Genomic DNA, 27,064 nt, shown 5'->3' with positions numbered 1-27,064 from the left:
ATCAACCGGAAGACGTCCACTGCTGGACAAAGGCCTCCCCCAAAATCTCTACGACGATCAGTCCTGCGATGCCCTCATCTAACGTATTCCGGCTATTTTAACCAGATCGTCGGTCCATTTTGTCCAACACTGCGTCTTCCTGTACGTGGTTGCCATTCGAGGACGTTTCTGCCCCACCGGCCATCTGTCCGTCCAACTATGTGCCCTGCCCACTACCACTTAAATAAAAATATAAAAATAAAATATAAATAATACTTGAATAAAAATATTTGACTTTGTTTTATTTAAAATTTTATAATCATTAAATATTTACAACCAATAATCAGAAACAAGTAAGCATTGTATAATATAACTCCCCTATATTCTTCTAAGTCGTAAATTGGCAACAGTCTGTACGAGTTCCTAATGAAAAAGCAACTATCTCTTCAGTATGTGAAAGTTTTTCTGTAAAAATAGCATTCGTTAGAGCAACAGATATCGAACTCGATACCGTCAGCAAATATACGTCTTGCCATTGGCTACTCCGCCGCGTGGATTTGTCAATGTACTAGCACTGAGATGTACCGCCCGCATAGAAAAGAGATTCACAAAGAATCTATCAAAATAATAATATTGACACACTTTTTACACAAATTATCTTGCCCCAAGTTAAGCATATATAGCCTGTGTTATGGGTTACAAGCCAACGATATATTTAATACAATATACTTACTTACATACTTATATTCATATAAACATACATAAATACATTTAAACAACCGTGACTCGGAAACCATCTATATTCATCATATAAATGCTTGCACCTACCGGGATTCGAACCCGGGACCTCTAGCTTAGTAGGTAGGATCGCTAACCACTCGGTTATACAGGTTGTCATGAATGAACTTTTATTCTTTTTATTTCAATTCCTATTCATATTATTCATAACATCTATTCACTAAAGGGTTAGACTCAGGAATGTACGGTCACTAACGCGTGCAATCTCTGTTCATCGTCAATTTCATGGATGTTGTCCTGCAGGAATATCTCAAATTATTACTATGAAGCCACGGACGAGTAAAAAAAGGACTCCGTGTCACCTTGTGTAACTGGAAAACCCGTAACCGCACACACACTAGCATAAAGGTGCTTCACTATCACGGCGCGGAGTCCTTCTTTTTTTAATAGTCCGTGTATGAAGTAATGTAAATTTTATTTTGGTGAAAAGAAAGAACAAATAAAGTTGATTACAAACAAAACGTTTGTTTTCCTTGAAAATCCTCGTTTATTCCAAAATATAACTGATCTTCAACTTTTGTCGAAAGAAAGGTCTGTGTAAAATAAAATAAAGCTACAAAACAAATAATTTATATGCACTTGTTATAATACATTCTTTCACTAGCTTTCAGATAAGTTTACTGAAATCACCGTAACTATAAGCATTCTCTTACTACATGTAAAATAATAAGCATACATACGCGCTCGCGCGTAAAATGAGCGATTTTCAACAATTAGAGAGCGCGTAACATAAAAGTTTAAATGAATGAAACGATTTTCACGCGGCTTAGGAGGCATAAAGGATCTTTAAGTTTGAATTGATTGAAAACAGGGTGAACCAATAAATTCCTTGAAAATTTTCAATTTTCTTAGCCGGAATTTAAATATTAAACATCTGATGAAACACCGATAATTTTCTTGTTTACCCTACTTATCGGGCCAAAATAAGAAGGCGTATAATTCAAGAATTGAATGATTTATTCAAACACTGTAAAATATATCAAAAAATATAAATTACTTCTTACCTTCTAGGTAAAAATGTAAAAGTTATACTTTTTTTTACTAATATACCATTGGCACTAGACTTAGAACTATCAACTTTCTATCTTTGAACTTTACATATATACAATAAAATATCCTACTACACTAAGAACTTAAAAACTTATACTGAAGATTGTTTGAATGTAATATTTTCTTCTATGTACTGTTTTAATTCTGAAATCCTATTTGACATGAACAATTGGCATATAGTTGAGTAATCTATACTTATAACTTTGAAACCGAGTAAGGTCAAATGTCGCCTCCTTAACATTTGTTGGCCAATAAGATGATTGTCGGAGCAATAATGATTGGGAAGGTGAATTAAAATTGCTGTGTTCTCATTTTTTCTTAGTCTCATTTTCCAATTAAACGTACTACTACCTAAACCAACAGGATGTAGCATTATATCAATTAGATAAGTTTCATCAGAACAATAGTTTGGGATAAGAACTCCTGTAGACAGATTATCCTCACTTCCAACAACTCCAACTATATGCTCTTTAATTTTACTTATAATATGACTAACCCTTTTATCTTGCGATACAGGCTGAAGCCATTGATCTTTAGGTAAAAACGGACCAGATTCATTATCACATTCTACTGACAAACATGTATCTATTAAATATAGTTTACGTAATATATTTGGATTATTCACTTGGGTTACAACTTCTGGATGAAAGAGTTTGGAAATTAGTTCCTTTGAGTAATGTCCCATGTAAATAAACGACAATACAATAGAACATAAATCATCTATTGAGATCCTCTTGAATTTTTCAATAAGAACTTCCTCAGTTACTTTTCTAAATTCCTCAAGCTGATTATAATACAGAAAACCAAATGGATATATCATGGACTTTAAAAAACTAGGTGGTATAGTTGATATATTATTCATATAATATTCATAGCATATATCAAGTATAATGGTGTTACGCAATTGAAACTGCATACAATAATTTAACACACTTACTATAAAAACATATGATTGAATTTTCTCTCTTTTGAACCGTAAATATTTCTCTAAGGCTCTCTCAACTTGTTCATTATAATAATCAAGCTTCATAAATTTGGTTAGAATTTCCAGCATTGTCTCTTCATTAAAGGCATGTATGTTTGCATAAAACCAGTTCGCCAATATTGCTAGTGTTTGAAATGAAAAGTATTTTTCAGTAATTATTACGTCCATAATAACTTGCATAGAATCAGTGTTAATTTGAGGCCACAACTCTGCCAGTTTGTGTTCCACCAGCAGAGTTATAATTTTTTTGCTCACTTTAAAACCAGACAGCGCTTTAAATATATCAACAATATTTGTCTCATTAATCTGATCTTCCTTTTCTTTAAACCCAACCCACAATTTATCAATCATTTCATGATACTTTGGCTCTTTACTATTTTCTGTGAGGAATTTAGCAAACTCACATAATTGTTCTACTGAGAGCTTACTATCAATTACCCGTAGTAGAAGTTCATCACAAAATTTGAATTTATATGGTTCAATCAATGTTGAACTTGTCTTAAGAATATTTATTATTGTCTGTGTTTCTTCAGTCTTCATTACAACTTTTAACAGTTTCTCTAATATGGCATCTTTTGCATAATTTATGTGATCATTTTGAGTATCAATTGGTAATGTAAGTGGGTTTTTCTCCAATTCATAGATTCTTTCAATTGCTCCAAGAGCAATATTAGGAGTAATCTTGGTGCATTTGTTAATAAGTGTGAATATATCTCGTAGATTCATACATTGTTTGAACTCTTCTTGTATCAAATGGTAATTTATCGATTCACTGGAACCTTCGGGTGCTTTTTTAATTAATGACGAATCTAATTCAGGCAGATCTTTAATTTTTCTTATAACCACAGGCAGCTCTTGAACATTATATCCATTCTCTATCAATATAGTACCATTTATTATATTTTTATTGTGATCCAAAATTTCATCACTGAAAAAACGACTGTAAACGGCATTGTATGATTTTACAGGTACACATTGTTTTGAACAGAGAAGTAAGCTATTTCTTGTTTTTGAGTATGATCGTAACAACATTTCGACGTAGATATTAGATAATGTAAAATCATATACTTTTCATAATATTAGTACTTTTCACTAAAATTAGTCATTGACTTTAATCATCATCAGTTTTCTTGCATATAATAGGCCTTTAATAAACTTTATAAATATTATTAATTCTTTTCACTTTTCACCCATTCTCACTGCTTCTGAAAACTCGTAAGTGCAAAATACACCTGAGCTAGGCTAATATAATCTTTTTACTAGTTAGGTACGTCGGTCTAAATCATAATTTATATTAAACAAACAATATAGCTATATTAAACAAACAATATAGCTATATTAAACAAAATAACAAAAATATATAATATGAATATTGTAGAGAATTTATATTTTAAATTGTATTATTTTAATTGTTTTGTCATTTGTGGGCTGTGGCGTTTAGGTGAGGGCCATTACATTTCAGCTTACTAGTCTATACAAAGGTACTGTGGTTGTGACTTGTAGTACGTTAGAGTGATTATCTTCTAATCTACGGCTTGTGAGGTTGAGGTACACTGATATTATAATTTATAACCCATAAACTTAACTATGATGCCGCAGTCGCTCGTCATACCGCTTCGCTGTGGCGTATATTTGAGCGAAGCGAGGTAAACTAAGCATGTGTAAAAAAACAAAACAAAATTAATCCAAACAAAAGCAATAAAAATAATACAAATAATCATTTGGAATTTGGCGCCATATTTAAACATGAGGAATTAGCGCCTTAGTCACATGAGAAACTTGTGCTGATTTGCAAATTCAATAACTAAGAACCTGGCAGTCGAATCAGTCTGGATTTTTGCCTGAACATACATCTGACCATACTTAACAATGAGCAATATCAATAACATTGCATATGAGAAATCTGCAAAAAAATATAATAATTGAATCAAGTCGAAATGCAAAATTCTGTCTCAACCTAGAAAATTTCAAAAGCTTTCTATGAGTTCGAAAATTTTTAAGCTCGGTCCAGAGATGGCTGAGAATCAATTTAACACAGAAATCAATTGGAGTCACCCGGCGGGACCTCCACTCAGCTTCACTTTGATTCGCTCAAATAAACTACAGTATAATAAATTTGTGGTATAACCAAAAACCTAGCGTAGGTCCAGGGCCAATTGAAGAATATTTGTAGGGTGATGATGAGTTTTCAAAATATTGTAATTCTCGGGTAAAACAAGGAAATGAAGATATTTATACGAAGTAGGACTCGGGTTTTCAGGAGATATAAAATTGCATAAAGAAGAATGTATTAAAGGTGAATTAAAAAAAATAACGGGTTGCACTCGAATATTAACGTTGTGCATTTTGAAAATTTTGGAATGGTTAGGGAATTATTTTGCACGAATTGCTTTATTTATCAGTATTAAAGTACTAGCATTTATGCTTTTAAATACAATATTCATTTATTGCGCTACCGTACACAAAAATAACAATTTATATTACTTACATAAAAAATTTAACACTCCAATTTAACAACCATTACAATTATCTTACATTAAAAAGTTTATCTTTCAGAAAAATCATCTTTCATTTCAACTTCAAATTTTAAAGACTGTCTTACGAATTTCACGATTTCGAACGAGCACAGATAAAAAAACTATAATACAAGGCTTTACTGTCAAGTGTCAATCATCTGTAAGTCAGCTGTAATATTGTTTGATTTTGGAATGATAGGAGCTTGGAAGTTGGAAGTCTCGTGATTTAAATTATTGACTTATTGTCTTATGTTGGGTGTGAATGTGTTTAGATATCATTATACTATTATTAAATAAAATTAATTACAAATTAATATGTAAGTTGATTGTAACATAAAAACTGAACTGAATAAATTTATTCTTCCGAGTTTAATTGTTCTGAAATTTATGGTAAGTAATTTTTATATTATTACATGTTCAAGTTGGTATTATAATATTTAAACTATTTATGTAGTCAGCTGCATGCTAAGTGAAAAAAATTATAAGGCAGCACTATTTACAAGGATACACTATTTAAAGTTATAAATTATTTTTCCACAAATATATATATTTTTTTAATCGAATATTCTTCGGATTATTAACTTGCTTTTAATAATTTAACATAATCTAGACTAGATTAAAAATAATAAGTAAATCAATTTTTTTTCCAAAATCTATAGGTTAGGTACATCTTAAATATACAAATGGTCTGAGGTAAAAGGCATTTACAGTAACATGGAAAATAACAGAAACTTAAACAAATTGAATTTCGCCAAAAAATAAAAGTACTTACGTTAAATTAGAATGATAGTGAATATAGTAGTGCTCAAATAATTATATATTATTTATCTACAATTGGGATTAATAAATAAAGTATTTGCCCAGTACTTGGAATTAAAAGATTCAGCCATCACTAATAATATTACTAAACATGTGACCTTAAACAATTTTTTGAAATAAATATAGTTATAATTATTGTATCTCCTTAGGGTTAAGAGGATTTCATATGAAAGGGGAAACCAATTAATTTAATAAAGACATTTGAATTAATTAAAAACAACATAACAACCCAACATTCAAGATGTGAATTAGAAATAGCAACCTGTTGCTTTTGTATTATAATGTTATATATATATTTTATTTCCAATGATTATATATATAAGTTAGTGGCATGTTGTGCGAAGATGAAATTTGGATTTATGGGAATCAGGAATAACAGGTTTCCCTAACACTCTACAAGAGAAATGTGGTTACAGAAACATAACTAAGCAATGTATACAAAATGCCTAACATTTTTGATTTATTTTGAAATAAACCTATAAAAGTATGATAACTGAAAAATGGTTCACTTCTCCTGCATAGGGAGGTTAGAATGATCACAAATTGTCTCCCCTATCACCTCCTAATACCTAATTACCTTAAATTGCCAATAACCCTGTATATGCATTAGAAGAACAACAGCTGGGATCTAATTATGCTTTCAACAATTATGGTGAACAGGGGCGTAATAGCAATAGGTTGGATGGACAAGGGCCGACTTCCATGACTGTAGTCTGAGACTACGCCTTTTGAGTTAGCACAAGCGTCAACTCAAGGGCACATGTTCTAAGCATGACAGAAGATATAGCCCGCACGAGTTAACATCTAAACAGAGCTCTCAGGCGTAGAACTCTGACATGTCAGTGGTATCTTTCCATCGTCATTAAGTAGTAGAGTTGGAGGCAAACAGAGTGCCCAGAAGATCGGCTGTTTCATCTTGGGTTTGGTATTGGGGTGAAAAGGCTATCACGGGTAAAGCCACGCCATTGATGTTTCAATCTATTTTAAATCCCCTTCATTCTTGTTAGGTATTGATATTGCATTAGTCAACCAATATTAATCATATGGTGATTAAATTCTGCACATATGGGCAATATGGCCTCTGGCAGCATGGTCCCTCTTTTGACTTCAGTACATTCTATGACGCCACATCAAATTGTTGTTGGGGGTCTGTGGTTTACTAGTTAGTTAGTGGGGTAGACGGACGACGCCTCAGCAGTCGCAGCCCTATAAGATGGTCTGACCAAATCCGTACATCTTTGGACACCGGACTTCATGAAGCACTGCAGGTAGCCAAAGACAGACACAGATAATAATAATAATATTGACACACTTTTACACAAATTATCTTGCCCAAAATTAAGCATATAGCCTCTGTTATGAGTTGCAAGACAACGATATATTTAATACAATATACTTACTAAACATATATAAATACATATAAACATCCATGACTCGGAAACAAACATCAATATTCATCATATAAATGCTTGCACCTACCGGGATTTGAACCCGGGACATCTAGCATAGTAGGTAGGATCGCTAGCCACTCGAACTCGATGGCGAACTATTGTTAAAAATTTGTATCCTCAGAGAAATCACGGCCCTTAGCAATGAGGAATATGACGCGAGGAGGAGGATGGTTTAGTATTGCAAACATAATATGTCATATCATTTAATGTCATCAACATACGTCATGATTGATCTTGTGCTTGGCTTATAAACAATAACAGACTGATCTTCTAATAGACGGCAATATTAAAGTTAATTACACAATCAATCAAGCTAATAAACCAATCAAATTGTAGCATATGTTCGACTATATTATGAGACGAAACATCTGTTAATTAAGAACGATCTAGAAACAATTCAATCAATCCAAACTGCAAGATGTTGAGTTTCCAGTGTGTTGTGTCCAGGTCGATACAACATTGGTGCCTTTAAAGCGCGTTAACCCTAAAATAGGGATTTTGAGTATATTATAATATTATGATTTTGTAATGGTAACACTCCTGCGATTCTTCTGTTGTTGCAATAACGTATGGGCGGCAGTTACTGTTAACAATTATCAAATAGTATGCATTTCAGTACCGGCCTCAAAAATTTACTTTAAAAAAACTCAATAAATTATTATTTCATTGCCTCAAATTATATAGGTCATCTATCGCATGTCGCATTATAGCCTGCTGCGAAATTGGGGTGAAGTTGAATCAACTACTGCTTTCAAGTCAGGTAGGCTGAGTTTGGCGCCAAATTTAAGCTCTGGATCACGACGAAGAGCGTAGTTTCGAACCCCCATAAGTGTGGGCGTTCTATGGTTGTGTAAAGCAAAATTAGGCGGCCCACAAGATGGACGGGGATCTGGTCAAGATTCCGGGGCAGGACCGATCGTCATGGAGATCTTTGGGGGAAACCTTTGTTCAGCAGTGGGCGTCTTGCGGCTGATGATGATGATGATAATGCAAAATATACTTTAAAAAATTTTTCATAAAACCACACAATAGTATTTTCTTTGATTAACGTGAGTGTTACACATTTAAATAAAACACTTTTAAAGGATTAAAACGCGTGTAATTGTAACGGTTTTACATAAGATGTTTGCGTAAAAGTTACATTTTTATTTTAGTTAACCCGACATTTCAAGACCTTTCCAGATCTCGTTTTCAGGGGGACTGCAGATGAAGTGAGTCAAAGATAGTATTTGTCATAGTTGTCATTATGAAGTTTAGCGCCATTTATTTCCTCGGAGGTGGTATTAGTCTGTGTACAGCAAATGTCTTGAAACGTCGGGTTCACTAAAATAAAAATGTAACTTTTACTCAAACATCTAATGTAAAACCGTTACAATTACACGCGATTTAATCCTTTAAAAGTGTTTTATTTAAACCACACAATAGCCTTTTTTAATCTCAATTGTGATTGGTACTTCTCTCTGTTTTTTTAATTGATTAAAAGTGTCCTTCAAACTTCTTTTGTCATCATTATTCAAATCTGCCACTATCTTCAATAGGCGATAAGATATGTATTATTATTTTTTACTTGTGATAAAACAACCATGTAAACATTAGTATGCAGCGTTGTATTAAAAATTAGTTTTAAATTGCGCTTATTAATGTTGATAGATGTATCAGATTTCTCGTCATTACACATTAATTTGTGGAGTCTATAGTCAGTACTAAGTCCTCTTCGTGTGGTGTCGTCATATTGGTACGTAATCAATTGTGTATAATTGGTGGAAATAAATATTAAACATACTTTTTCAATTGACGGTAGAGTGATAATTTTGTTCATGCTGTAACTACTTATTTATGTTCGTTTGAGAAAACGTAATATACAGTCCACATTTTAGTTATTGACGACTGCGCTGTTATCCGACTGTTGTCAACTGCCCCGTGTTTTCATGTTCCTTAAGGCGCTACAGTGGTAAAAACTAATATTTTTGAAAATCTACTTAATATACTTCTAAAAATACTACGGTTGCAGTTTTTTGACATGTTTATCTTCATTTCTTTATCTAAGTTATTGCAATTGTAAAAAATGCATAAAAATATCACAGCATTTCACACAGCTTGCGCAACTGTGAGTTTTAAAAAATATTACGCAGTCCTTCCGGGGTGGGGGTCGTTGACCCGCATCGCTCGGTTCGTGTCTCAGCCATGCCCGCGTCGATGTGTACCTATCTAAAGTTGCCTAAAGTGTTGAGAATGCCTCGCCTTAATACAAAAACATGTATATAAACAGATTAAGGCGTGGCTTAACAGTTTTGTTAGATAAAACACTTAACATGTTTACCACGAGAAATGGATAACATCACCCGCGTTCGCCTACGGGGAGGGAAATTAATGCATTATTTGTTAGCGTTCACGGTACCTATCATTCGTAGCTAGCGTTAATTCTGTTTTGTTTGTGATAGAGTGGAATAAAGTAAATACATTGTTTTTTATACACTGGAAATATGAATAATGGAAAGACTGGTCTTTGGGATGTAACATTGGTGGATCATAAAATAAATACAAAAAACTGGACGTACTTCGTCGGATTTCATTTTTGACTTGAAACAAACACATAAACAAAAATAGGTGCAGCCGATGGACTGTTTTGCTAAGATGTTTCTTTGACGTTTTTTTAAAAAATTAAATTGATTAAGGGCGTAACTTCGAAATCAGTGCCGGATTAAGCAAGCGCGGGCCCGTAGCAAATTCTTTCAAACAGCGCTTGATCCATATTTGAAATAGTCGGTTACCGAGTGTGATGTGAATTGTCTTAGTAGGTAAAGTTGTTACTTTCACGTTTTTGTGACGTCAACTAAATTCATTTAAAAAAATAGTTTGTTTTGTGTGGCAATGGCAAGTTTAATTGTATTGTTCCGGAAAAAAAAATATTGCTTTAGTTTGAATTTTAGATCCGAGTTTCACTATTTTTTGTGCTTTGTGCTCATAGAGAATTAATAGCTTGTACACCTTTGTGTCACAGAACTGTGCGTTAGTAGCGCTCTCTCTTTCCACGGAAGACCAGCGTTGTGGATTCTTTCGAAACCACAACTGTGCTAAGTTGGGGGCCCATTGGCGTCATTAGATCATAATTAGATTAGTATAACTTTAAGAACTATTATCAGAATGTATAATGACGTCAATTTTTTTTTCTTCTTTCTTTCTACTTCTCCATTTACCATTGGGGCTAGATCATGGGTACTACAACTGAGAAGTAATTTGAAACTTTGAGTACCTAATTTACATTGCGTTTATAAATAACACAGCTTGGGTTATTCAAACAAATTATATTGTTAGTTATCAGAACATGCTGCTCTCTTGGTTACGTAATTTTAACATACAAATAAACATAGATCACTTATACTTCTAGATAGACTATGACAGCTGTGAAAATGTCCTCTATATTGAGCGATTCCCGCACACTAACACAAAGTGTCATATAAATCGCGAGTGTAAGACGTAGCTTGTCACGCACACTAAACTAATATTCCTGACCTGTTTTTATCGGCTGTCTAACAGCAAGAGACTATCTAGACGTATAAATTATCTACAAACAGAAAAAAATGTCATTATTATTTAGAAGTATTAATTATATTTATTAACGAATGAACTTTGAGATATTTTTTATGCTTCTCTTCGAGTTTTTACTTTTTTTTTTTAAGTTGAGTTAAACAGACTAGCATGGACTTAGAACTGATTGAAGAGAATTTTATGAAATTTAATAACCATTAATCTATCAACAGTCTTCATTAACGTAGTATAAGTATCATTTTTAAATGTGTTTTTTTTTACTGATTGAAGGAATGATGATAATTATTTTTAAGCAATGAATTCAAGCTCTGAAGGTACAATATACGATAAGTTATATTTATGCAGTTAATTCTATGTTACTTTGATGCAGCACCTTACAAACTAATTTGTTGTGTATATTGTAAAATACTCTATTTCATTGAAAAGAGTCACCGTTGAGTTTGTTGTATGTTCTTCTCACGAGCTCAACTTTTCACAAACATATTATGGTAAATTCAGTAATTTAAAAGTAATATTTGTAATGGCGATTCAAAAGAGCATAGTTAAGCCTAATTGAATAAAGTTTATTGAAGTTATACTTCTTTAGGCGCATTATGAAAAAATGATGTCAAATTTTTAGATGCGCACGCATCACTATAACACAAAAGTAACAGGTTGAAGTTGGTTCCTAAAATTTTCTGACGTTTACGTCATTCGTTGTTTTTTTTTTGGTTTCTTCGTCCATTATTAGGACAGGCAAAGGGTTCAAGCCCATACAGCCGTATTCATTATGTAATAATTAATTGTCAAAGCCATCTTGCAAGATTTTTACAAAATTGTTCTTCCTTAAAACGTAGAATAGCACGAGGAATAAATCATTTTAATGATTTTTGCTTTGTTAGGCCAAAGAAGTATAACTTCTTGCGTGCATACATAAGTACACACACACTTTTTTTTTACTTTGCAGATGGCTCTTGAATTAAAATGGGGTATCGCAGGCGTGGGTATGATAACCCACGACTTCCTAACAGCTATGGGTACGCTTCCTAGCGATCAGCACAGAGCGGTTGCCATCGCCGGTAAAGACCCCGATCGTGTCCACAGATTAGCGTCGCTTCACAATATCGCGACAGAGTATGAAGGTTATGAATTACTTGCGCACGACAATTCTGTTGGTGAGCTCAAGGTTTAGCATAAATCTGATTTCTTATTATAAACGAATTTCCATAAATGTGCTCCTTACCTAGATATAGTTATGGTAAGTAATCTTTTTTTTGTATATAAGAGGGGCAAACGGGCAAGAGACTCACGGGATGGGGAGAGGTGAGGCAACCGCCCTTTGACATTAACAACAACAGGTGTCAAGAAATGCGTTGCCGGCCTAAAGGCCGTAAAAGGTATGCTTTTTTCTTAAAGGTCCCTAAGTCGTATCTCTTCGGGAAAACCGCAGCCGGTAATTGAATCCACAAAGTGGCTGTGCGAGACAAGAAATCTCATCTCTCATCTCCGGTGTAGCACTGACTGCTATCCTTCGAGGTAGTGGTTAGTAGACTAGACGAGCAGTATGTTCAGCTGATGGTAATTTATACGTCCTGCTCGTTAGAATGCAGTCATCTTGAGTCATAAGATATTAAGTCTAATTTGCCCAGTTATTTAATTTAATTTTTAAGCTACGGCGCCCTTACCAGACCGAAACTAAAATCCATACACATTACTGTTTCACGGCAGAAAAAGGCGCCGTTGTAGAACCAATAATCTAGCCAGCAATCTTGTGCAAAGGAGCTTCTCACTGGTATTGGTAATAGCATGGAGGGTTAGGACATAAAACAACACATACGATACGATTTTACCAGTGGGAGGCTCCTTTGCATAGGTTGCCGGCTAGATTATACCACACGGTACCACAACGGCGCCTATTTCTGCCATGAAGCAGTAATGTGTAAGCATTATTGTGTTTCGGCCTGAAGGGCGCCGTAGCTAGTAAAGTTAATGGGCAAATGAGACTTAACGTCTTATGTCTCAAGGTGACGAGCGGGGTTGTAGTGCCGCTCAGAATTTTTGGGTTTTTCAAGAAGCCTGAGTGGCACTGCAATTTAATGGGCAGGGCGTATCAATTACCATCAGCTGAATGTCCTGCTCGTCTCGTCCCTTACTGTAAAAAAATTACCGATGAATAATGATTTTGTGAACTTTTGGTAATCCTGATATATGAAAACTACAATTATGAGGTACCTACTGGTGTTAAACCAGATTCAGTTTATAAACTGATCAGACTACAAGACTGCGTTGTGACGACGCATCCTAATTGCGTAAGCCAGAAAACGCTGACAGCTTGTATGTAAATATTTGGTACATTGTAAGGACACAAATAAAATTTCTAAAAACAAAATTTTATGAACGATGCGGGATTCGAACCCACGACCTCCGGCGTTCCGTGCCGGTGCACTAACCAACTGAGCTAACCGTTCGAGTACCGCCTCGCTATAAAATTCTGTTTGCTTTGTTCAACTCTCAGTTTGTGGCTTCATCTACAGGATCTACTTTACCGTTGATAACCTGCTCAACCCCAATATTTGCATATTAGGAAATTGAGTTGAGATGTCGCTCTTGTGAATCTAAACAATATGTTATGTTTTTAAAGTGATAACCCTCACTTCTAGGATTAATACACAAATAAAATTTGAAAAAACAAAATTTTATGAACGATGCGGGATTAGAACCCACGACCTCCGACGTTCTGTGCCGGGTATTAATCCTAGAAGTGAGGGTTATCACTTTAAAAACATAACATATTGTTTACATTGTAAGGAGCGAATTCAGTGCAGGGTTGGAGGCACAGAACACAGAAAGATATAGGCAATACTTGCATGCGGTGGCATCGCAGATTTGTGACGTCATTGTAACCGACGTAATAGATGTAATAGGTATGTTGTCAAAGTCGTGATATTACAATAATTTCACTAGTGATATTATCATAAAACGGTAGATTGTCAATAGACTTCATTTCTTAGAATTACCGGCTTGGTTTTAATGATATTGTAATGTCACGGGTACACTATAGTAAAAAAAACAAGTATATGTATAATATTATAGGAATTATCTTAATTTAAAAGTACTGTGTAGCAGTTATTGTTATTAAAAGGAGCTGACTCAGCGTCATGCTACGTTGGTATAATACCAACACAGCGCTGATTTTCAGCAGCCCCTTGGTGACCCATTGAGTAACTACTATTGTTAAATATTTTTTGTTTTATTAAAGGTTCCATTAACTTATTTACTTTTAAAAGATGAAATTTGGTACTACTGTTCAGAAATTAGGTACATAAATATTAAAATAATTGCAGTTTTAAAAATATTGGGAACAATACAAACTAAAAGTTCGATCCCATTATGTATTATTAATAAATATATCTAATAAAGTCAGACTTATGCACACAATTTATGAGCATATACGTTTTTAATTAAACAGACATAAGAATAAAGTTTTTAACCTTTTTCCGGAAAGTTCCAACAGTCTTTAAGCTGCGAAACGGTGGTGGTATATCATTCCAGCACTTGGTGGCACTGTACCTAAAACTTCCTCTAAAAGGTATACTTATTACTTGTGAAGTTAGCAGTGTGAGACGTCGAGCGCAATGGTAATTTTTTTTTTCATTCGGAGTTTTATTGCAAAACAATAATAGTAAACGTTGGAGCGTGTATGCAATTTTCCATCTGAAATTAAAGAGTGAATAAGGGCTGATTCGGTTCTGGCACTCGTTGGCTGCTGCCGCGGCACGCTACGCTCGCTTCGTGCGTTGTGATTGAAAACGTTAATTTGTTTTTGGGACCTATCATTATCAATAAAACCTGACCGTTAAATTGTAAGAAATGAAGTCTATTGACAATCTACCTTTAAATTATAATATCACGGCTTTGACAATATACCTGCAACATACAGATTAATATAATATTGTTATGCTGATGATGTGAATACGCTGGAAAAGACTGGCTAATATTGGGCAAACACCGAATATTGTGAAAAAAAATGGAGGAGGCCTTCACCCAAAGAGGGGCCCATACTACTAATTAAACATTTATTATTAAGAAATAAAAAAAAAATAGTAACATAAAACTATTATCTTTTTAAGTTCTTATAATATTAGGCTTAAGTTAAGTTTACTTACAATAATTAAGTATAAGTTTGTATTAATTTTTAAATTTAGCTTAACTTAATTATGTATAATTATGTAATTTAGTATGGGAATAAAAGGCTTATTTATTTTATTTTATTTTATTTATTATGTTAATTAGCTTTTAGATTTGTTAATGACGGTAATATGTCTTTCAGATATTGTATTCGTCAGCGTACTCAATCTCCAACACTACGATATAACAAAATTGATGCTCGAGAATGGTAAGCACGTTCTATGCGAGAAACCGATGGGCATGACATACAAACAGACGAAATCTCTCGTGGAGTTAGCGCGAGAAAAAAAAGTGTTCCTTCTAGAAGGGATGTGGTCGCGGTTCTTCCCCGCTTACGATGCTTTGGACAAACATATATCAGCTGGTGGGCTAGGGGACATATATCATGTAAATATACAGTTTGGAGTGGAGATTAATGATATTGAACGGAACTTGTAAGATATTCATTCATACCTGCTCAATTTTCGCATACCATTAACCCAACTTGGTCAGATTTAATCAGGAAATTTTATCGGTACTTGAGATTGATGAGGCCGAAATACGAATGACAATGAAATGAAGGTGTTTCCTGGTTGAATCCTTTGAACTCGCATTCTCGGGTACTTCATCAAGGTTTTCTTGTTCAATTATTTTATTTTATTGTGATTACTTATACAGGGTGTCCCAAAACTCAACGATAACCTGGTACGGGGCGAGAGGCCAAGGTATACCAGTTATGAAAAAAATAAGAAAAAAAATCTATGTCACTTAGTCAAGCGATGGTAGACATTTTTCGAAAATGTTAAAAATTTGACACCCTTTGTCGCATTTTTAGGTACTGTGATCGCAATTTTCACAATTTTCCAGTGATTTTTTTAATAATGTTATCTCAAATAACAGTCCTATTAATGGTAACCACAAATGAAAGTAATAATCATTGTTAACTAAGTAAAATAAATTAAATTTTGACGAGTTATGGTTTTTAAAATTTATGTCAGTCAACTTTGACACTCTACGTTGGCAAAAAAATGTACTACACTACCTATGGCAAGTTTTTAAAAGATGGCCCATTTAGTCTAAATTTCAAAATAGTACAACACTTGCCACTTTTCTTGCCAATAAAACTGCTATTTCGTATGCTATGTGTAGGGATCCCTCAGTAAAAAAAAAACTGATATTCTTTTGTTTGAAAAGTACGAAGTCTCCATTGTTTGTAATGAACAAAAATGATAAAAACAAATGGATAGTAGTTATGGTATTTGTCAAAACGAGACGTCACTATCCGTCTCACTCACAACGACTCATCAGTCGTTCATAATAAAATTTAAACAATAACATTTAGTACGAATCGTTTCTTCGTTTACTGCGCTTCTCTCGTAATCGTGTAACTTTTGTACTATCGACTTTGGTTTGTGTTACCCTGGACTTGATACTCTATCCGTACTTGACGACTCTGGCTTTGTTTTTGGACTTTGTGCTGTGCAAACTGTGTGTGAACAACATGCCGCATTTGTACACACCGCAAGAGTATGCAAATATGCATCTTATCTACGGTGAGTGCCATTGTAATGCCTCTGCGGCAGCTCGACTGTATCGGGAGAGGTACCCGAATGTGGAGCGGCACCCAGATTATCGTGTCTTCCTAAATGTGCACGCATCATACTTGGAAGGACGATTACCCAGTGCTCGTACATCTGGTGGGAGACCTCAAGGAAACTACGACGCTGAAGTTGAAAATGACCCCAGTACCTCAGTACGTGCGATTGAAATTGCAACGGGTGTGGCGAAGAGTACCGCACATCGAATTTTAAAACGATACGATTTTCATCCTTACCATGTACAACGTGTGCAGAGCTTGTTACCACGTGATCACGCACCCAGAGTTGATTTCTGCAGAACCATGTTAGCGAAAATTCGTGAAGATCCGGATTTTCTAAATAAAGTTTTGTGGACTGACTAATCGACATTTAAAAGAGATAGTTATTTAAACTTACATAACCTTCATAGTTGGCATACGGAAAACCCGCATTTGATGCGTGAGGATCGATCCCAATACCAATTTAAAGTCAACATGTGGACAGGAATATTAAATGGTCAAATAATTGGACCATTTGAATTCACTGAAAATTAAGATGGCGCCACCTACTTGCATTTTCTTCAAAATGATTTGCCGACATTGCTAGAATATGTACCACTCAACATCTACAGAGAAATGTGGTATCAACAAGATGGTTGCTTGTTGGTTGCTGGATGGTTGTTGGGGATGCATAAAAGAAAAGGTCTACTCAAAACCAATTCAAAATGTAACAGAATTGCGCCAAAAATTGATGCAGCATCAGAAGAAATCAATGCGAGGAGATTTGCAAGACTGGTGAACAGGTCATTTCTGAGGCGATGCAGAGCTTGTATTCGTGCTGGAGGGAAACAATTTGAGCATCTGCTTTAATTTTAGGATAATAAAGTGTTACGATAATTTACCGTTTTATTTTGATTAAATTTTCCGTGAGTTCCTTTCGCAAAAAATACGAAATAGCAGTTTTATTGGCAAGAAAAGTGGCAAGTGTTGTACTATTTTGAAATCTAGACTAAATGGGCCATCTTTTAAAAAAACTTGCCATAGGTAGTGTAGTACATTTTTTTTCCAACGTAGAGTGTCAAAGTTGACTTACATAAATTTTATAAACCATAACTCGTCAAAATTTAATTTATTTTACTTAGTTAACAATGATTATTACTTTCATTTGTGGTTACCATTAATAGGACTGTTACTTGAGATAACATTATTAAAAAAATCACTGTAAAATTGTGAAAATTGCGATCACAGTACCTAAAAATGCGACAAAGGGTGTAAAATTTTTAACATTTTCGAAAAATGTCTGTCATCGACTTACTGACATAGACTTAGTGACATAGATTTTTTTTCTTATTTTTTTCATAACTGGTATACCTTGGCCTCTCGCCCGGTACCAGGTTATCGTTGAGTTTTGGGACACCCTGTATATGTAGATAGACAGATACAGTGACTTACGGACGTTTTCAATAATGTATCTCTAGTTACGGATACATTGCTGTCACCGTTTAATGACAAGATCTTATCTATCCATAGTTATGTCCAGTATAGTTATAGTCCAATGCTATCTGTCAATAGGTTATTGAAATGTAAGTAAACGTAAAAGGATAGATTTGTTAGTAGTTAGTTAGTTGTAGTAAGTTAAACTAAGGATAGATAGGTTATTGAAAACGGCCAGTAAAGTAGTTCACTCTTAGAGAATTTATACGTCTAGATAGTCTCTTGTTGTTTGTTAACCGATGATAACAGGCCAGGTTTTATACTTTAGTGTACATACAAATCGCGTGTGTAAGACAAGCTATGTCTTACACACGCGATTTGTATGATACTTTGTGTTAGTGTGCGTGCATTGCTCAAAATAGAGATTAATTCTAAAAACAAATTTTTTTTTTCACAGCTGTCATAGTCTATCTAGACGTATAAAGGATTTAAGGGTTCAGCTTTGACCTCGAAACCGTTGGTTTTCGAAGATTTTGTTATCAACAACGTGTACAAAATCTTTTAATTAATTTAACACATTTTTGACTTTGGGAAACATGAATAACATATTTAGTGAGGTGTTGGATCCCTTTCATGACGTGTTTGAAGATATTTAATTTCTCGAGATTAAGTTATTTTAACTATGTTCCTATTATTGCTAAGTACAATAAAAATTAACATACCGTGAAAATTATTTCACCTACACGCATATGGATATTATATTGTAATTAGTTTAAATCAACTTTTTTTTATGTAAAAATCTGTACAAACTCAAATTTACTGAAGCATTTGTATGATATTGGATTCGTATTAGATTTGGGGTAAGGGCTTAGGGTAATATTCTAATAGATACCTAATCTATTTAAATATTATATTCCATAAATTTTGTAAGATGAAAATAAAACACAAAATATGTGAAACTGTACTATATATTGCATGTACTTGTTTTTACTCGCGACTTCGTTCACGTAGAATAGTTACTTTGGGCAGCATTTTCATTTTGTTGGATATTTTGCAAATAATACACATACAAACCGCTCTTCTATGATACAGCGGATATCCCTTGTCATTGTAGACAGTCTCTTTAATTCCCTACGAATTTTAATATCCTATTTCATCCCCATGTAGGTCAAAGTTTCATAAATGCCCTAACAAATATTAATTAATTACTACTTATCAAGTGCCTAAATACAATGTTTCATAGTTTTATCTCCAAAAATTGTCGAATTCCATCCTCTGTTTCAACCCCTCCATTTATTTTTTCGCAATTAAAGGTAGCCTACGTCCTTTTCCAAGCTCTAGTCTATCTCTATATTAAATTTCATCAAAATCGGTTGAGTGATTTAGGCGTGAAAGCGTAACAAACAAACTTACATTCACATTTATAATATTAGTAGGGATATAATATACAGGGTGGTTTTTTGAGAAGGGCAGTAATGAGCACGTCGGAAACTACGAGACTTAGAGGAAAGTCGTGAAAGAGTCATGCCCTCGATTTATAAGAAACCAATAACTGCATATTTAGTTTTTTTTTTAATTTCTTGAACTTTTGACGGAAATCGACCCGAATCATTAATCGAAAAAAATTACATCCTGTATTATTGGACGCTGTTCCTGATAAGGTTCCTGACAAAAAACCACACTGTATATTAAGTAAGTATATCACATTTCAGAATAGGTATTTCATCTATGGATGCTCATTTTCTCGCTTTGTTAGTTTTATACTAAATCTATTCTGTTGTAAATACTTTCTGTATCTGTATAACGTTGTGCATGAACTAATTCTTCTCAATTCTAGTAAAAAAATCAATCAATAATACTTTTGCGTTAGATAAATATAACAATTGTTCAAATTAAATTCATCATATCGTTTTCTACAGAATAATGTCTTTATGGGATCATGATTCCACTTAGAATACCTACCCGCGCGTTGAAACGGGAACAGTCCGCCATATTAGTGACGCCATGTTTGTATTCTAACGACAGCCTGCAGCTGGCGTGACGCGGACTTTAATATGACAAGGTTCTGTCTCTGTAGATCGGGGTTTGTCTCTTATATTTATGAAAAAAAATGTGGATATTATATTTGAACATCACTAAATTTGCTGGTAATGCCTTCATTGATTAACTATGGATAGATACGGCCGTTTTCAATAACGTATCTCTAGTTACGGATACATTGCTGTCACCATTTACGGCCGTTCCCAATATTCAGGTGTATCTCTTACTTGACATAAAAATCGTAGCTATCGTTGACTTTTCTGTCCCAATAAACTTATCGACTATAACTCACCTTATCCGTACACGCTGTCTGTCAATGGGACGACGTATAGCTTACCAGCGATCGAAGTTTGTATGGTAATTGCAATTCACGCGTCCCAATATAAGGCGATGAGAATGAATTATCGGGTATATTGGGACAGCTTCAGATTATTGACAGCTAATTACTGACAGAAGAAGGTGGTAATTTATCTCTATCTGTAGATAGTATATTGGGAACAGCCGTTAATGACAAGATCTTATCTATCCATAGTTATAATAAAGACGCCATTTTGTAGATCGTGATTCAACTCCTACGACTGTGTTGTAAAAAATGAAAAATACTAAATACTTACTGATAAATGATCCTAGTGTCTTTCTTATTTCTTGTAGTATTATTTTTAGAAAGTTTTGCGACGCAACCCGGCTTTTTAGTTTCAATTATTAGCAAAGTTTAACAGAACATGTGGCACGTCAACGTCACACATAGTTCGAGACTCGAGTATTAGTTTTATTAGTTGCCGCACTTTGCGACTACGCCTGCGGTATCTAGTTGGAGCGCAGCGGAGCCCAATTCTTAATCTGAGCCTTGTAACTTATTTTCGTACAAATATCAGTTACATCCTAAGCTTTAACATATGGCTTACTTCTATTGATAGAACAGTTTAAATTAAATTTAATATCAACCTCGGAATGGGCTCTAACGATTTCAATAAAATTGTTCGTTTAAATTAATAAAGTTTATGGGGGTGAAAAACCATAGCTGAGGCTTAGGTCTCGCATCTATAGGAAAAAAAGGTTTTACTGACACTTTGGCCACCCCGGTTTTCTATGGTGGTATGTTTTGTTATTTTTTTGTTATGTTAGTTTATTTATCTCATATCTTTAAATGAGCAATTCTTGTATATATATTCTGAATCTCGGAAACGGCTCCAACGATTTTAATAAAATTTAGTATACAGGTAGTTTCGGGGGCGAGAATTCGACCTAGCTAGGTTTCAATATTAAAAAATGTAATTTATCCTAGTTTTATATATATATTATATACACAAGACTATAATAGCTCAGATGGGACATTGGGTGATCTGGAAAGCAGAAGACCCTGGTTCGAATCCAGATGTCCTATAGTATTTTTTTTTTCAAGTTTTGCACATTCTTAAAAATCCGAGCAAGGCTCGGTCGTCCAGATATTTATTTTATAAACATGTAAACTTATACTTTTATCCAAAGCGTTTACAAGCTAGTCTCAGAAATACAATTCAAAGAACAAAATTAGATTTTAAATTAAAGGTAAAAACAACAACAATAAAATAATACAAAAAATGTCAAGTTATATAAAATCGAATTATCTCCATAGCGCCAAATAATCTAATACAATAAGTACAAAATTTAAAGTCAATAGAAAAAGTGTGTGTGTACTTATGTATGCACGCAAGAAGTTATACTTCTTTGGCCTAACAAAGCAAAAATCCTTAAAATTACTTATTCCTTGTTTGAAGAAAGAACAATATTGTAAAAATCTTGCAACGATCGCTTTGACAATTAACTACTAAATAACGAATACGGCTGTACGAGCTTAAACCCTTTGCCAGAAACAAAAAAAAAAAATCACGAATGCCGCAATCTTCAGATAATTTTAGAAACTCACTTCACCCTGTTTCTTTTGTGTTACAGTGATGCGCGCGCTTCTTAAAATTTAACTCTCATAGTTTTTTCATAACGCGCCTTAAGAAGTATAAATTCGAAAAATTGTAGCTTTTATAAGTTTAGGGATTCACCTTACATCTTCTCATTTGTTTAATCTAACGTTTATGTTACTGACGTGTGAAATAACTTCCAGAATGAAAGACTTAGGCGGCGGCGCGGTATTGGACCTGGGTGTCTATATGTTACAATTCCTACAGTTTGTTTACAAAGAAGCGCCGACAGACATTATGTGTACGGGCCACATAAGTAAAACCGGTGTTGATGAGTCAGTTTCGTGTGCGCTTAAGTACAAGGATGGAAGGACCGCGACCATCTCAGGACATACCAGAGCCACGCTGACCAACCGAGCCGAAATAACTGGCACTAAGGGCACGATTGCGGTAAGTGCACTTTTCTTGGGATGGGTATAAAATGTTAAACTCGCGTCAGGACACGTGGCCTGATCGAAAATTCGTAAGACACTTTTAGAAGTGGTAAATAGTTAGCTATTTATAGTTCGGCTATTTCAACTTAATGATCATACGGTCGTTGGACCAGTGGTTGAATCATTGTGATTGCGATGACGAAACACCGCGAGGTGGAGCGATCGAATCTCAACCGTGAAATATTTTGCAGTTTATTATGGAGAAAAGTTAATTTTTTATGTAAGTAATATAAATTGTAATTTTTGACTACGATAACGCAATGAATAAATATTGTATTTAACCACATAAATGCTAGTACTTTTATACTGATAAATAAAGTAATTCGTGCGAAATTATTCCGTAACCATTCCAAAATATTCAAAAATGCATAACGTTAATGTTCAAGTTTTCACTTCGCCGGCACTCCCGTAGTGCAATCAGTTTTATTTACGTTAAAAAGTGATGAGACGAGCAACACGTTCACCTGATGGCGAGTGATACGCCCTGTGCGGCACTGCATTGTAATAAAAATTAACATATTTTGTCTCAAGGTGACGAGCGCAATTATACTGCTGCTCAGAATTTTTGAGTTTTTCAAGAATCCTGAGCGGCACAGCATTGTAATGGACAGGACGTGTCAATTACCATCAGCCGAACGTCCTGCTCGTCTTATCCCTAATTGTCATAAACAACACGTGTGGTGTATACAGAAGATGTATATCTTATATTCTAGATGGAGTACTTCTGGTGTCCTACCGTACTCCATATATCTGCAGCCAACATCACCGAATGGACCCTGCCCAAAGGCAAGTTCCGGTTCCACTTCCATAACAGTGCCGGCCTCAGCTACCAGATACAGGAGTGCTGGGATTGTATCAAAGCAGGTAGCATACACATTCTATTTTAAATCAAATCATATATTCAATGTTTAGGTTAATATATACCCTTATTGATGTCCTATAGATACATTTTACCATTAAGAGTTAATTTCTCATTATGACATTGGCATATTAAATGTTTAGGCAAAGAATATATATAATAGTGCAAGTATGGAAGCCTCACTCCGCAAGATCAATTAAAGAAATAGGGACTCTTGTGATCATACAATAAGGTGTAATTCAGATCGCACAGCGCTTCTAACCTACATTTTTAATCACGTAGAAGTTGCCTCTCTTTCTATCGCGTGACTCTTAACTCTTCTGACGGCATTAGGGTTGACTTCTTTATCTAAAACTGTACCTACCCAGTATAAGTTCATCTTATAAAAATAGCTCAGTTTTTTCTATAATATAAATAGGTATGTAATCGTACCATTACTACATGGGAGAGTCTCATTATGAGAACGATTGGCATATTCAATGTTTTGGTTAAAAAAATAATCTTATGGATGTCATATAGATACATTTTACCATTTCCTACCACCTCGGACAGTTAACCTCTCATATTCAATGTTTTGTTATATAATATATATATGTGTATAAATTTTGCCATTTACCTCCGAGAGTCAATCTCTCATTATGGAATTATTGGCATATTCAATGTTTAGGTTAAAAAATAGTCTTATAAATGACATGCATAGATACATGTTACCATTTACTACCACCTCGGAGAGTTAATATCTCATTGTGAAACTGATTGGCATGTTCGATGTTCAAAAAATACTATTATGGATGTCATATATTAGTATTTATATGCCTCTTCGGCAACAAATGGCGCTCTGAGAGAGAAGAGAAGAAACTCTCCAAGCATTCTTTTTTGCGCTCTTTTTAATAAAATATACAATTATTATATAGTCTGTCATTGTTATTGCTATAAAATAATCATAATCCAGTCCCAGGCTGTCCGATTCAGCTGTATCAAAGTAGTAGCATTTACGACAAAGCTATTTTTAATGAAACATTAATATTTATTTATAGATAAAGCCTGAACAGTGGTTGGGACTTTATTATAAAAGTGTACATTTACCCTTAAGTCTATTATGTATTACTTCTTCTGACTAATGTTTGAATTTATCGCAATTTCGTTTCAGGCTTATTGGAAAGTCCAAAGATGACTCTAGACGAAAGCATATTGATAGCAAAATTGTCGGACACCATACGAGCGCAACTCGGCGTACTCGATGATGCACTTTAAGCCATTGTAACAAAGAACAAATTACAATAAATGCCAGTAGTATTATAGACATTACATTAAAGATATATTATTCCTCTTCATAGTTGTTACATCACCTTCAATGCACAATTAATTGTATTATTATAAGGAGTTATACGCTGCTAATATTTATTCTAATTATAAGTGTTATAAAAATATATATTTTTGCAACTTGAAATTCAAACGCCGTCCAAATATTTATGGGGTGCAGCTTAGTCCAACTTGAGGGATAGGATAGTTTTTATTTGGATTTGGGACCACGGACTATTAAAAAAATAAAGACTCCGTGTCATACATAACAGTGTAGCACCAAAACAAGCCGATTAACGTACATAGCCCCCGCGCACATACTTACATTACTACAGGCCGATTATGAGAATTGTCATCGTCTGTGACAGATCAGTTTGCGTCTGAATAAAATATTTAAAAAATGCCGTCGTGAGTTGTGAAAAAGTGTACAAAAAATACTATATAAGTATTTGTGGCCATATATGATTATTTAAGGGAGAAAAAATTGTGTAACTAGTATCCCCCGTAACCGCACACACACTAGCATAACGGTGCTTCACTTGCTAATATCACGGCGCGAGGTCCTTTTTTACTCGTCCGTGTTTGGGACCCATAATTATTTTTATAGGACATTATTTTCTACGAGAGAATTTACTGACGCACGGTTTGACAGTTCTTCTTTGAAATCTTGATGTTATGAAATGTTATTGACCAATTCATAGAAAACAGTATTTTATTTATTATGTACCTACAGAACAACGTCTGTCGGGTCAGTTAGTAGTATATAAGAATTCCTTAATCGTGTTTTAATCGCTTAAATGTTATTTCAATAGTTATCTAGTACCGAGAAATTGGATGTGTAATCTATTAGTGTTCAAATTATTCTATTATTACCTATAATATACAGTTATATTTACCTCAACCAACTGTGATTCGTAACGTGTTGTGACGCCCTGTACATTATATTTACAAATAAACGCCAATTTATTGAATGTTGGTTTTATTTATCGACTATTTGTTTAAAGAAACCGCCATAACTGCAATTAAGGGCTCCACAAACTTACTTTCATAAGAAGCGCTTGGCGTTGCGTAGAGACATCGCTTCTTTGTGTGTCCTCTACCGCATTTATCATGGGGAGTGTTCCGAAGAGCTGTTTCACCTGGTTCCTGCCGCCGAATTGCACCTTCGCACCACACCATCTGGATGTGTGGCGGTCCTCCACAGTGCGGTTTTCAAGGAGCTTTCTTCCTCGTACTACAAAGCTGTGGAATGAGCTTCCTTTTACGATTATTCCGGGACGATACGACGTGGGTATCTTCGAACAAAGCGCGTACACCTTCCTTAAAGGCCGGCAACGCTCCTGTGATTCCTCTGGTGTTGCAAGAGATTGTGGGCCGCGGTAATCACTTAACACCAGGTACGCACGTTTGTCCTCCTTTTCCATAAAAAAGGGAAAAACCGCAATCAATCAACAGCAATTCAGGCCACCACAAATAACAATGGCGAAATAATTGTTGAGTTAAATATTTAGCGTATTAAAACGTCACTATTACGAATTTACATATTATAAATTCATAAGATTTTTCAGACTTCTATTTAATCCTGGTTAAGTCAGGGAAAAAACTCAATTAAAAAAAGGATCTCAAATGTCTTTTTCTTAAGAAGCAGCCATTTGACCACAGAATACTATTACTCTAATGAGCATTTGACTGTAATTGAAATGTCAGTATTTATCTATTTTGGCTTGGACTTTAGACCAAGTAGAGTTACTTATTATTTCTATCCTGTTACTTACTTAAAATTACTTTGTCTGTCTTGCATACTAATGCTTTGATTTCCTATATGATAAGCCTTCAAAAATACAATAAAAATTGCACGAACGCATATAAACTACCACTCACTATGCTGGAGACCACCAAGAAAAATAATATTATCTCTTAATGTCTTGTCACTGTCATGTCATTTGTGTTTGTTAGTTCATAGTTGGTGCGCGTTCTTTTGTGTATTTCCTGGTTATTTTCCGTGTTAATTTTTTGACATGATGTCATTATGAATAATTTATTTTATCATGAGAATTCTGCTCTAAGGTTGTATTTAAGAAATGGTGACGCTTTTATATTAGATAGGGGATTCAGAGATAGTATCAGTTTATTAGAAAAGTATGGCTATAGAGCATTTATGCCAGAATCAC

General features: G+C 34.4%; 2 protein-coding genes across 6 annotated transcripts; one reads left to right on the top strand and one right to left on the bottom strand.

The window, feature by feature from the left end:
- Nucleotides 1-417: 417 nt before the first annotated feature.
- LOC126977281 (uncharacterized) lies at nucleotides 418-4,209 on the bottom strand. The gene is made up of 2 exons (XM_050826041.1): nucleotides 2,765-4,209; nucleotides 418-444 (listed from the first exon to the last, which is right to left on the bottom strand). The coding sequence occupies exons 1-2, from the start codon at nucleotides 3,842-3,844 to the stop codon at nucleotides 418-420; spliced, it is 1,107 nt and encodes a 368-aa protein (XP_050681998.1). The 5' UTR covers nucleotides 3,845-4,209.
- Nucleotides 4,210-5,550: 1,341 nt separating this feature from the next.
- Nucleotides 5,551-25,864, top strand: LOC126977291 (trans-1,2-dihydrobenzene-1,2-diol dehydrogenase-like). 5 transcript variants are annotated; one of them, XM_050826058.1, is made up of 6 exons: nucleotides 5,551-5,718; nucleotides 12,094-12,301; nucleotides 15,457-15,748; nucleotides 22,442-22,688; nucleotides 23,446-23,596; nucleotides 24,742-25,864. In XM_050826058.1, the coding sequence occupies exons 1-6, from the start codon at nucleotides 5,716-5,718 to the stop codon at nucleotides 24,843-24,845; spliced, it is 1,005 nt and encodes a 334-aa protein (XP_050682015.1). In that variant the 5' UTR covers nucleotides 5,551-5,715; the 3' UTR covers nucleotides 24,846-25,864. The 5 variants fall into 5 exon arrangements, with proteins under 5 accessions (XP_050682015.1, XP_050682016.1, XP_050682017.1 ...); XM_050826059.1 differs by lacking the exon at nucleotides 5,551-5,718 and adding an exon at nucleotides 9,197-9,333; XM_050826060.1 differs by lacking the exon at nucleotides 5,551-5,718 and having other exon boundaries at nucleotides 12,238-12,301; nucleotides 15,457-15,522.
- Nucleotides 25,865-27,064: the final 1,200 nt, after the last annotated feature.

The sequence above is a fragment of the Leptidea sinapis genome, chromosome 44 (assembly GCF_905404315.1).
Source record: "Leptidea sinapis chromosome 44, ilLepSina1.1, whole genome shotgun sequence".
Classification (NCBI taxonomy): Eukaryota; Metazoa; Arthropoda; class Insecta; order Lepidoptera; family Pieridae; genus Leptidea; species Leptidea sinapis.
Note: the sequence above shows the minus strand (reverse complement) of the source record. Positions and strands in the feature narration are given on the sequence as shown.

Coding starts and splice junctions, on each gene's coding strand:
- LOC126977291 (XM_050826058.1), top strand. Junction 15,749..22,441: donor AATGATATTGAACGGAACTT/GTAAGATATTCA, acceptor AATAACTTCCAG/AATGAAAGACTTAGGCGGCG. Junction 23,597..24,741: donor CTGGGATTGTATCAAAGCAG/GTAGCATACACA, acceptor ATTTCGTTTCAG/GCTTATTGGAAAGTCCAAAG.
- LOC126977281 (XM_050826041.1), bottom strand. CDS start 3,844: ATGTTGTTACGATCATACTCAAAAACAAGAAATAGCTTACTTCTCTGT. Junction 445..2,764: donor TTCAATCATATGTTTTTATA/GTAAGTGTGTTA, acceptor CTATTTTTACAG/AAAAACTTTCACATACTGAA.